Below are 12,491 nucleotides of genomic sequence, written 5' to 3'. Positions count from 1 at the left end.
AAATAAATATTAGTATCAATATTTATAAGACGATCCCAGGCAGATAAAGAAAGCTCAATATGCGAGACAGAGCAATAAATAAAGACTTTAATAATAATTATCTGTACTCTTTTGTCAAACAATAAATTTTGTTGCAATTATACATAACTTATCTCAGCATTTCCATTATAAATATATTCTGAAATAAATTATGTATTTTACCAAAGGCTTCATCCAGCCTTAAGAGACAATGAATACCACCTGTAAGAATATCTGTGCATGTGATTGTGAAGCAAGTGTTTCGCAATCTACACCTACACCTCTTCTGAGTCAGCATTACTTGATTCCTGTAGCAAGAAGGGATCCCAATATGCGGAGAGCACATACAGCACCTGGTATTTCCAAATAGTCACCCATTTAATAATGACCAGGCTCAATGTTGCTTAACTTTGGTGATCTAATGGCAGCCATGTTTCAAAGTGATTATGTCGTATGTTTATCAAGTAATTACTTTAATAAGGAGCAGGGCTTTTTTTTTTGTCTATTATAAAAATTTTGAAGTAATTTTTTTGTTACTCCCCACCACTTTATTTTTTTTATGAAACTCGAGAAAAAAATAATTTTTAGTCAAAAGTTTTTTTCATTTTGAAAGAAATGAATGATCCAAAAAATATACTAAGTTAAAAAAAAAATGTTATAAAAAATTGAAATTAAGTATCAAATACATGCCATGAAATTTTTTACATCTCAAACCCTAATACTATGGAAGTATTTAAGAAAATTTCAGCTGATGCTGATTGAAAATGAACTTTGCAAACGCTGGTAAGTGTAGCTCTGTTGTCGACATATTTTTTAGAAGAAAAATATCAAATAAAAATCTTGTAAACAGTTTCCACGCATTAAAATTAGGCAGAATTGGTAGAAAATTTCACTTTAAAAGTTTTCCGCAATTTATGCGGTTTGATTTTTTTTCGGGGGGGGGGGCGTCTGAGTTCTTTAATGTTAACTACTTTGTACTTTTGTTTTAAATAAAAATAAAAGTGCTTCTGTCTCTTAAGGAAACATCATCTTTGGTAAATTTTACTTTCTACGTTAACAATCACCTTTAAAATGACGACTTTTATCGGTCATCAGGTATGCTCAAAACGAATATCACATTCAAATAAACACTCGTCTAGCTGAAGCCACTATCAATAATTTCCCCCACTCTTTATCTGTGCCTGAACCTAAAAGTAGATTCCAAGAACAAAGTTTCTTTCTTAGAACTGCACGCCTGTGGAACTCTCTTTTATTTCCCTGCTTTCCAGCTGACTATGATATGGTCGCCTTCAACTCCAACATGAACAAGTTCTGGATGAGCCGTCCCCTTAAGTAATTCAATTTACCAAATTTTACAGTACACTCATTAATCTTTATCCCCAAGTTGGCCCTGGGGCTTTGATCAATGGTGGATCCTTGGTAAATAAAAAAAAAATTGGAGCAGACAAGTAGTTTTCTAGATATTAAGGCATTTTTCTTTTTTTCAATGCATTACTTAATAAATGTCAGCGGTGTTCACCATTCTTAATATGGGGATGTGGGAGTGTTTTGTAACACACACAGGCTTTAGTACTTTTCAGTTGGGGAAAAAATAACCACCAGTGAAAACATTATGGATTACATTGGATAATAAAGGTCTTAATATCCAGAAAACAACTTGTTTGCCCTAAATTTAAATGTGATATTCGTTTTCAGCATACCCGAAAACCTTTAAAAGTCATCATTTTCAAGGTAAGTGTTGAGAGTGAAAGAAAGTAAAAATTTACCTCATCTTTTCTTGATAAACAACCTGTGGGTGTATACAGTAGAACCCCGGGATACGGTGACCCTAGGATACGGTTTTTCCTGGCCCCTGATTACGGTATTTTCCCCGCCTTACGGTGTTATTTATGTTATTTGATTACATACATGTGTATTATATACTGTACTGCGTTTTGTTACTAATTTTTAATGCCGTATGCAGGTGTTCTACTGTGCATAATATTTATAAAATAATACTTGTAAAATCGGGATTTGAAATTCTGTTTCACTCAACGTAATCACTCAACTGCTCATTCACTTATAAGAAAGTGCGGACGTACGGATGGTGGCTACATGCAAATACCAAACGGTGTGTGAAATTACGTCATGGTAAGGAAAAAGAAGAAGACTATAAAAAGGAGAGAGAGAGATCACGTTCAAGAGGAGAGGAGAGGGATCAGAGAGAAGGAACACAATCACGTTTTATTTTAGAAAAGTACCTGTAAATAAATGTTATTACAGAAAAAAGGATTGTGTTATTACTTGTACTGTGTTCCCTGTGACGTACTCTGCTGCAATGTGTTGGGTCTACGTGTATTATGTTAAACGTGTACTATGTTACAGCCAGAAGTTGGACAGCCGCCATTACTATGAATAGATGTAGCTAGATGGAGCACGAATAAAAGATATTGTCTCCGTATTCGATGTCGATGTTTGTCATTTCACGTGTTTATATTAGTCTTTAACAATTCTTGATTTTTCAATTAATAGAGTTATTACTTGTCCTATGTTCCTTATTGAGTCTACAAAATGTATACCATGTTATATACTGACTACGACTTGTTTAAAGCATCCCAAACATTTTTTTTCTTTTTACTTGGGAGGCCACTCGAGGATAAGGGTTAATGCATGTAAGGAGGTAGTGTCATAATTTCTTTTGAGAAATTAACATTTCTCAAAAGAAAAACTTTACAAGCAATAAAATGGCCAAAAATAACTATTAAGGATTTGTCCAGTCGGATTTCACACAAATGGAATACATTTGTTTTGACTTTTATTCATACCAAACAAGGCATATTGTCGCTAAAACTACTATGGTAGGCACTAGATTTATAGGGGAAAACATGAGTTCAGAAGCAAGATGTTTATTCATATTACATTTAAATATCTAATTTCCTTATCAAAGTAATTAAATTAATTTTTTTTTTCTTTTGTAAATTGTCTCCTTAATAAAAAAAAAAACTGCATGGGGAGTTGAGCAACTAGATACTTATTTACATTACGTTTAAATTTCTGATTTTCTTACCTTTTCTTAAATTTGAAAATGATACCATCATCTGACAATCGTTTTAATAGAGGCACAGCTTGCTGATTTTCCGAAAAAAAAAATGTGTGTACTTCACAGTGTCAAGAATTTCTTTACAAAAAAAAAAAAGAAATACTAAATATTACCCCGCCCGCTTCAATAAACAAAAATGAAGTCCATTAATGTAACACCCTTTAGAGCCAAAAAAAAAAAACATGGAAATATAAAAATCTTTCGAATTATAAGACAGCCAGCACTTTTGAATTTCTTGGACGTGGCTTGAGTATTGTGAAGACAGACCAACTCTCTGCATTAGGTAAGTGATGATTATATTGGTACATGATGTATATTACATGACAGCGACCTATTTGGTCACAGGTATTATTTCAAGGTTTTCTCTTTCGCTGTTTTTTTTTTTTTTTTAATTGTTGTTTCACCCCAAACAAGGCACAGTGCCACTTAGTCATGAGAATCTACTATTTGGGACCAGATTTGCAGGGATACTATTTAGGGAGTTGGGCAACAAGATGTCTGTTCACATTACACTTTAATTTCTGCATGTTAGTACAGTCAGGGAAGCAGGGGCCTGGGAAGGAATTCCAAAGAGCAGCAGTTCAAAGGGAAAAACCTATTCGAGTAGAAGGCTTTACGGCATTTAAGGATCTCTATAGTGTAGGGGTGGGATTTTGCTGCTTGTCGGGTTTGTCGAGGGTGGGTGTACTAGTACTTGGAGTTCATCAGAGCACTATCCATTGTAATACATGAAAGCCAGGCACAAGGATGCCACGTTTCGGCATAAGACTAGTTGTTTTACGAAGACTTAAGAGTCTACTTTTGTCTACTATTTAATCCATAGCTGGAGATTATCGGACAGATTTATATCAATTAAAATATCTTGTTACAATAATTGGATTCATCAGTGGTAAACGAAACGAGAAATCGTAAATATGTCATGGTTTTGATTATCTGGTTTTACGGCACATCAACCCTTTTTGGGTGACTTAATGCTGAAAACAATATTTACTTTGAACGATTTATTGTATACATTTAATTGCACATGAGTTGCTATTTTATCCATAGCTGAAGGGGGAAATTGAGGATTCATACTATTAACAACAGCATTAGATGTGTAAATAACCACAGTAGATACGATATATTCTATTGAATATAACTCCCATAATAATATTAAAGCTAACAACTACATTGGTTTTACAACCACTAACCTATCTCGCAGCATCACCATGCATCTTGTAAATTCTAATCCAATTTATCAATATCTACAAAAAAATTACTGTCCTCCCTTTGATTTATTGAAAAACACACATATATATTCTATTGCGCATCATTTTTGTATTCGGAAACTGATTCATATTGGAATTGATTTTAACCACATAAAATTTATTTTTTTATATGATCACCGCCTATATATATATATGGGTGTGTGTGTCTGCATATATGTGTGTGTGTATATATATATATATATATATCTGTATATGTATATATATGTGTATGTGTATGTATATGTATATATATGCGTGTATATATGTGTATATATATATGTATGTGTATTACTGCTTATGTGAAGACAAATTGAAAATGTAACTTGCTCTACTTCCGTATTGAGCACTCTTGTATTTATCTTGTTATATTTCATTAGTTACCCAACTTTTGAAAAATAGCAACCTCAAATTATATATATATATATATATATATATATATATATATATATATATATAATGTGTGTGGGGGGGGGTGCGTGTGCATATATGTATATATATATATATATATATCTGTATATGTATATATATATGTGTATGTGCGTGTGTGCATATATGTGTATATATATATATATCTGTATATGTATATATATATGCATGTGTGTGTATATGTATATATATGTGTGTATATATGTATATATATATATGTATATATATGTATACATATGTGTGCGTATATATATATATATGTGTGTGTGCGTATATATATATATATATATATATGTGTGTATGTATAATTATGAAAATGAAAAAAGTAATTACACACACACACAAAAAAGGCTACTTATGCAAAATACAGACCATTTTGTCAACATATTCTAGCAGGTTACATAAAAGACCGGAAGGTGCCAAACTGCTTAGCCAATAAAATTGCAACAGACAACAACTGATAAACACAATAAAAATATTGTGGAAAATTCAATAAACTTGTGAACATTGGTTTATATCAGCATGAATCTAAGAGTTGGGACATGCTTCTGTCTTAAGAAGTAAATATGAAATTTTGTCAAAAGAAGAAACCTTTAGGTAAAATCAAGAGTTACTGAACATATGCACATATATGCAATTTAAAAAAGAAAAAAAAAAACTAACCCTACCTAAAAAAACAATCTGATCCTAACTGAAAAAAACATCTAAACCTACCAAAAAAACAATCTAACACTAACCAAAAAAATCAACCTAACTCTACCCCTGAAAAGAACCTAGTCCTAATGGAAAAAATCTAACCCTAATTAAAAAAGTAAACACCTAACCCTACAAAAAAAAACAATACAAACAACAACAACAACAACAAAGAAAAAAAAACAATGGAAAAAATCTAACCTCAATTAAAAGAGTAAACACCAAACCTTGACAAAAAAACAACAACAAAAAAACAATGTAACACTAACAAAAAAACAAAAACAAAAAAAACGTAACCCCAACAAAAAAATATGCATAAACATAAAATATTTTAATTAATGCAGAATTCTAATTTATTATAAACAGAAATACCATAGGTAGTAAGTGTAACGTTAAATTCCTTTAAGAAAATGAAGTAAAAAAACTGAAAGAAACTGAGACATGTGCATGCAGGTATTGTTTTTTCTAAAGTTCTTGTAAGTAAAAAACTAATCAACCTGAGATTGAAACCAAAACCTAGTGTTTTCAAACCAACTTATACTTGACATAAGGAAGCTGTCATGTTTCATGACGGTGCATGCGTAGTTGTAGAACAGTTGAAAACAGATAAAAATTTTGATGGCAATTTTTAAATTTTGACTTCTTAACATCTCTTTTTTCTGGATGAAAACTGATTAAAATGTTTTTCACATCTCTGAATACCCTATAATACCAAATTTCAAGTCTGTAAATAAAATATTTGTTTAATATATAGGTTGAGAACTGTCCTCACACACACACACACACACACACACACACACACACACACACTTATTCTCACTTTTATAGATATATAAATAAGACTGTTTGTCTGTTTTATGTTCATATGTCACCTCACTTCAACATCCGGGTATTCTACATTGCTAACAGCCTTCTTATACACATACATTCAAAACTTTGTTTATTCAAAATTTTAATTTTGATGATACTTCTAGAGTGTTCGCCAAGTCTTATAACACTAAAGAAAACATGTGCCTAAAAGCTCAAACTTTACAATACAGCACGCATCAAGAGCAGCACAGCTTTAATAAAACAACATGAGGACACAGACATTTTACTTACAAACAAAAAAGAAAATAAGAAAAAAACGAAAGGAACTTTATCATTTTCTAATGAGGGATATTATACTATCCGAAATTAATAAGAAACATTTCAATTTAAGAAAAAAAAAAAAGATTAAATATCATTTTAATAAAATATTTGCATATTTGTTTATTGAAAATTAAAATTTTTTTTTTTTATTTATGAAACTTTTGTTTTACTTTTTTCTTTGAATTTTCTTCATTTTGTACAATTCATTGTTTTCTTCAAAACAAAAAGAAATATTTTTTACATTGAATTTACTGGTTTCTTTTATATTTGTTTTTGTTTTTTCTTTAGTTGTTAACTTTTACCTTAAATTTTAACTTTATGCTTTAAATTTTAACTTTTTTGTCTTAATTTTTATAATGATTTGCCTTAATTTTTAAATGTTTTTGCCTTAATTTTTTTAATGTTTTTGCCTTAATTTTTTATGCTTTTGCCTTAATTTTTTAATGCTTTTGCCTTAATTTTTTTATGTTTTTTCCTTAATTTTTTAATGTTTTTGCCTTAATTTTTTATGCTTTTGCCTTAATTTTTTAATGCTTTTGCCTTAATTTTTATGTTTTTATCTTAATTTTTTATGTTTTTGTCTTAATTTTTTGTTTTTGACTTATTTTTTCCCCTAATTCTTTTTATATTATTGCCTTTATTTTTAATGTTTTGCCTTAATTTTTAACTTTCAGCTAGCATTTTAACAATGGCCATCATTTTAGCCCCCTCCCCCCCCCCAAATAAATAAACAAAACATCACAAACTTTTCATTCAGTACCTTCTGGCGTTGTACACAACCTGTCAGAATATGCTGACGATAACACAGTCCTTATTCTGCACATAACCAAAAAAAAAATAAAAGGATGAAAATTTTTCTTCTGTAAATGAAATTTATGAATAAAATTTTTAAAAAATGTTCAATCTAATAAATTTCGATTTTGACAATAAAATTATAATTTTTGTGTTGTTTTTTTTACTTTTTCTGGACAATCTGTCAAAAAGGTGTCCTCTTTCAATAGGCCAACATGAAGGCAACTACGATCATTTTGTCGATGGTGTTCATTCTTTTGTGTCCATTTAGGAGACGTATGCCAGCTTCCAGGACGTCACCCTTGGAATATTTACCAGTATGAAGAATATCTCCAGGTAATGGTAACAGGACTCTGTAGGAAACGAAAACATATATATATATATATAAAGAGAGAGAGAGAGAGAAAAAAAAGAAAATTATGTGCAATAGATGGAAACAAAATGGCTACTAACTACTCCTGAATTTGAGTTATTACTGCATTACAAGGCAAGTGTGTTCAGATAAAAAAACAAATGCAGATAAAGCCGCTTGGAATTTTATATATATGTTGTTGATAAAAAAATAATGAATACTTGCTGTATTAACTGGTCCTATTCATGGGCTGTGAAACTTTTGAAATATTGTCTTTTTTTGATGCGCTGATGAAGCACAAGTTTGTGCAAATTATAATTTGATGAAAAGTCATATTGTTATATGCCAACTACAACTGAAGCAATTGTACACAAGGTTGTGACAAATAAAAGAAAAGCTTTCCGAAAATGATTAAATACTTGTGTATCTATATTAACATGGTATCTTTAAAGAAAATATTTATAGCTCTAGTCTTGCATTATTGAGTTAAATTCAAATTGATTATGGTATTTATTCATATGCAATCACTGCCACAATTAAATCACATTTAAATATATAAGCTATTAGTTATGGGACGATTCCAATATTTTTCCCCCGATTCCAATACAATTACCAATTCCAAATTAAATTTCTGATTGCGATACAATTACCAATTACAATTCTTTATAAATCTCTAAATATTTAACTAGAACATTGTTATTTTTCACAATTACCATAAAAACACATGCCTGTGGAACTCTGTTCAGTCTGCCTGCTTCCCTCCTGACTACAACTTGGATGTCTTCAAGTCCAATGTAAACAAATTCCTGATGAACCGCCCCCTTAAGTAGACACTTTAAATATCCACACTAACGTACTGTACTTACAATAACCCTTATCCCTGAGTGGATTCCGGGCCTTGATAAGTGGTGATCACCTTGTGAAAAAAAAATGTGCGGATATTTTCTCAAACATAAAAATACACTTGTGAGGGATGATTTATTGTTTCTAATTTTACTGGTATTTTAAAATCAATAGATTTTCAGTATTTTATTATTACTTTCAGCAATAGAAGATTTTGCTTTAAACAAAACCAAATAAAAAAGCCAATTAAAAGAATCGTTTTTGGCATTGGAAAATAGGCACATATTTTTCCGATTTTGATATCCTCAAAAGTTTCGATTTTTCTGACTGATTAACCCAATCCCAACACTAATATACATGTTACATCAAACAATAGTGACAATTCCTGTTTGTTCCATTTCCTTTTTTTTTCATCTTTTCAATTTGACAAGCCAGTGATTTAACGTTCTGCTCAAGTGTAAACAGGAATTAGGCGTAACGGCAAACGTTTTTGACACCCATTGATTTTCTACAAGGCGCACGATGAGTTACAAAATTCAAATTGATTAACTGATTGAAAAAAAATCGTTAAAAATCATTTAAAACCATTCAAGTGTATCCTCTCCTCCTTCGCATCAAGACTGGTTGATAGTGTGTTTGTTTACGCAAATAAGTCTTTGATGAGGGAGAGACACCGGTTGCAATTTGAGAGAGCAAGGGTGGCAGTATTTTTTATTAATATGTTTCTGAAATCATTTTTCGGGGTGTCGTGTTACTAGATGTTGGCAAATGGAGCTGTTAGGGGAAGACGTGACATGTAAGCCGTCGATAAACACTAGTTCTAGTCATGCTAATATATGTATTGTCTATAGAATCATGCGCTTGTCGAAAACGTTTGCAGATATGCCGAGTTCCTGTTCATACTCGAGCAGAACAATAAATCACTGACCCACCAATGCAAAAGATGCATCGAAAAAAACAAAAAACAAACAGGAACTGTCACTGATGAAATATGCATAAAGGCATTTGCTTGCAAAACGTGATCAATCCAATTTCTTTAAATCGAGACATCAAACAAATAAAAACACGAATATATTAAATCTAGACTTCAGATAAAAGCTTATTTGAATTGAACGCAAAAACATAATATGCCGCTATCATATTATGTCAGACATTATTTAGTAAAATATTTTGAGGTGTGGTTTAGTGCTGAAATACAACACCTTTTTTATTGATAATTTTGTAATTTTCAAAATGGCGTTTATCGCCTTTTATATTCGAGCTCTCCAAATTTAAAACATGTAGTTTCCAATGATTATTTAGATTTCAATAATAAATGTTTAACTAAATGCAATGATCGCTCGTTAAATATGGTAAGTTAGTTTTTTTTTTTATTTTTCAAAGTTTTAGTGGTAAAGTATTTAAATGTATGCGCGCAGGAATTAGCAACACATTGAAGGTATTTTTTTTTTTTGATTTGCAAGCAGATTATAAATATGTAGTGTGAAGGTTTTCACGCTTAAGGCTATGAAAGTCAGTGAAAACAAAAAAAAAAACTAAGACGTTTGGAAAATTAAGTAAAAGCACAACATTTTTGCCGAAAGAAATAGAATGAAGAAATATATATTATCATTTCATGCATATACATGTAATAGTATAAGATCATGTAATATTATGGAAACAAAAACAACAAAAAACAAACATACAAGTTGTTTAAAAAAAAAAACGAATTAAAATCTATTAAAATCCATTATTCTTGAGCAACTTTTCTCCCAAAAATATAAAAGCCTGAGTTTTATCATATGAAAAGCAGAATAATATAAGACTTTTTCTACTATTTTTAATAAACTTTTAAATTTTCCAAAAAAAAACACCATTGTCCATTCACTGTGATTTTTGTCTCGATGGGTAACACATTTAAATAATTTTTTTTAAAAAGATTTTTGAATCAGTTTTTAATTTTTTGTCTAAATAAGATTTAGGATGATTTGTTATAAGAATATGCAAAAAAATATTATAACATAAGTACCCGAATTTCAAATAATTCTATCTTTTATCTCCATATAAAGATGTTGTGTGGCAAAATTAAAAAATTAAAAATTTAACGTTTATTTTTCCAGAAACTATGGTAGCCTTTACAAAACAAAATTAATTAATTTAGTCCTAACGTTTGTTTTGACAATTAAGTGAAGGATAAGAGTTCATTTTTTTCATAAACAATACATTATATATATATATATATATATATATAATGTATATATATATATATATATATAATTTGTTGCCTACATAATCCCCAAAGTTAAGCAATGGCCAGTATCAGATGGGGGACAATTTTGGGAATGCTAGGCGCCGTACGTGTTTGAGACAATATAAATGTGTGAAATATATATAAAATAAAATTTGGATTTTACCGTCACTGGATTATTTATCTTCCACCAGACTATCCATTCATGTGTAATCACCTTTTTCTTCACCATATTCCCTCTGCTTCACTTTTTTTGTTTTCAAGTAAGATCTTTGACTTACTCGTTGTTTCATCAAATACTTTTGCATGCAAAATCCGATCCCGCATTTTGCTAATTCCTACCCTCTGATGAGAAGGAAAGTATTTCTTCGAAACTCCACAGATTAAGGACTATCCACTTATCTAGTGTTTCCTTTTCAGATTAAATATGTTTTTAACTCATTTCAAAGTGTTTTTTAACATGTTTTATTAACTGTTTGCTCGCATATATATATATATATATATATATAATGTTGCCTACATAACCCTCAAAATGAAGCAACGATGAGGCTGGATAGTACCAAGTAGGTGACTATTTTTAGGAATGTTAGGCACCGTGTGTGTTTGAGACAACTCCTGCCTCTAGTATCATGCTTGGTCAGCTTGACCCTGTCTTGCCATGTGGACGATAAGTGTGGTAGATGCAAGTCCCACACTTTAAACTAAGTCAAATCACATCATCAGATTGTTGACAAATCAGTAGTGTTCCTATTTACTTGCCTCCCCAGGAAAATTGGATAAAATTGCATTTTTCTTAGACATTATGAAATAGACGGCAAGAGTCTACACGCAAGGGACATAACTTCAAAAGGAATATTTTAGATTACTTGTGTCATGACTACAATCAATATTTGTTGTCTATAGCAATAGACTTCTTTCTTTTCTTTTTACTAAAACATAATAGCAGTTGTTCTACTTGATGGATTTTTGTAATTTTTGGATATATTACTATTTTTGACATGACAATTAAGTATGTAATATTTTTTTTGCTTAAAACAACATTTTTAAAAAAATTGATTTGTCGATTATATCTTTACAAGCGCCATAAAGTTTATTGAATTATCGAGCTTTATCATGTATTTTTCTGTAGAGCAGTTGTGAGACCAATTCAGTATAACAAACAAGGGAAATAACCCTTGACTTAAATATATCTTAACAAGCACCGGATTCTATTTCTTTTAATTTACTTACCGTCTAATGATAATACAGCCTGCAAAGCCAGCAACTTCTGACCAAAACTTCTTCACTTGCTCATTTCGAAAATTCATCTTTTCAATATACAACTGTCCTATGAAAACAAAATGGCAAAAAGAAAAAAAAACAAACAAATTATCTCAGGAATAAAGTTCTCGACTGAGCTTCAATCTCTGATCCCTTTCTGTAAAGCATTCACAGCAAAAACTCATCTCTCTCTACCACAACTGACTAACATTAAATGGAATTTTCATGAACAGAGTTTCCTTTCAAATGCTTCCCATCTGTGAAACACGTTATTACGGGACTGCTTCCCAGTAGGTTGTAACATGGTCGTTTTAAAATTTAAGTGTCGACAAATACTTGCCATAAACTGCTCTTGTAAGTACTCAAATTATACTAATTCCACTCATCATTTTTAAGCCTCTCATAATATTCTTCATCATTCAA

General features: G+C 30.6%; 1 protein-coding gene across 1 annotated transcript in view; it reads right to left on the bottom strand.

Moving 5' to 3' along the window:
- Window positions 1–6,974: 6,974 nt before the first annotated feature.
- LOC145246609 (methylthioribose kinase-like) overlaps window positions 6,975–12,491 on the bottom strand; it is a 47,759-nt gene continuing 42,242 nt past the window's right edge. The window contains exons 7-8 of the mRNA XM_080108275.1: window positions 12,039–12,135; window positions 6,975–7,739 (exon numbers count right to left, since the gene is read on the bottom strand). Coding sequence (XP_079964401.1) covers window positions 7,589–7,739; window positions 12,039–12,135 — 248 coding nt within the window. The 3' untranslated portion in view covers window positions 6,975–7,588. The remainder of the gene's footprint in view (window positions 7,740–12,038; window positions 12,136–12,491) is intronic.

Source organism: Euprymna scolopes, chromosome 24 (genome assembly GCF_053919585.1).
Source record: "Euprymna scolopes isolate OS-2025 chromosome 24, ASM5391958v1, whole genome shotgun sequence".
NCBI classification, from domain to species: domain Eukaryota; kingdom Metazoa; phylum Mollusca; class Cephalopoda; order Sepiida; family Sepiolidae; genus Euprymna; species Euprymna scolopes.
Note: the sequence above shows the minus strand (reverse complement) of the source record. Positions and strands in the feature narration are given on the sequence as shown.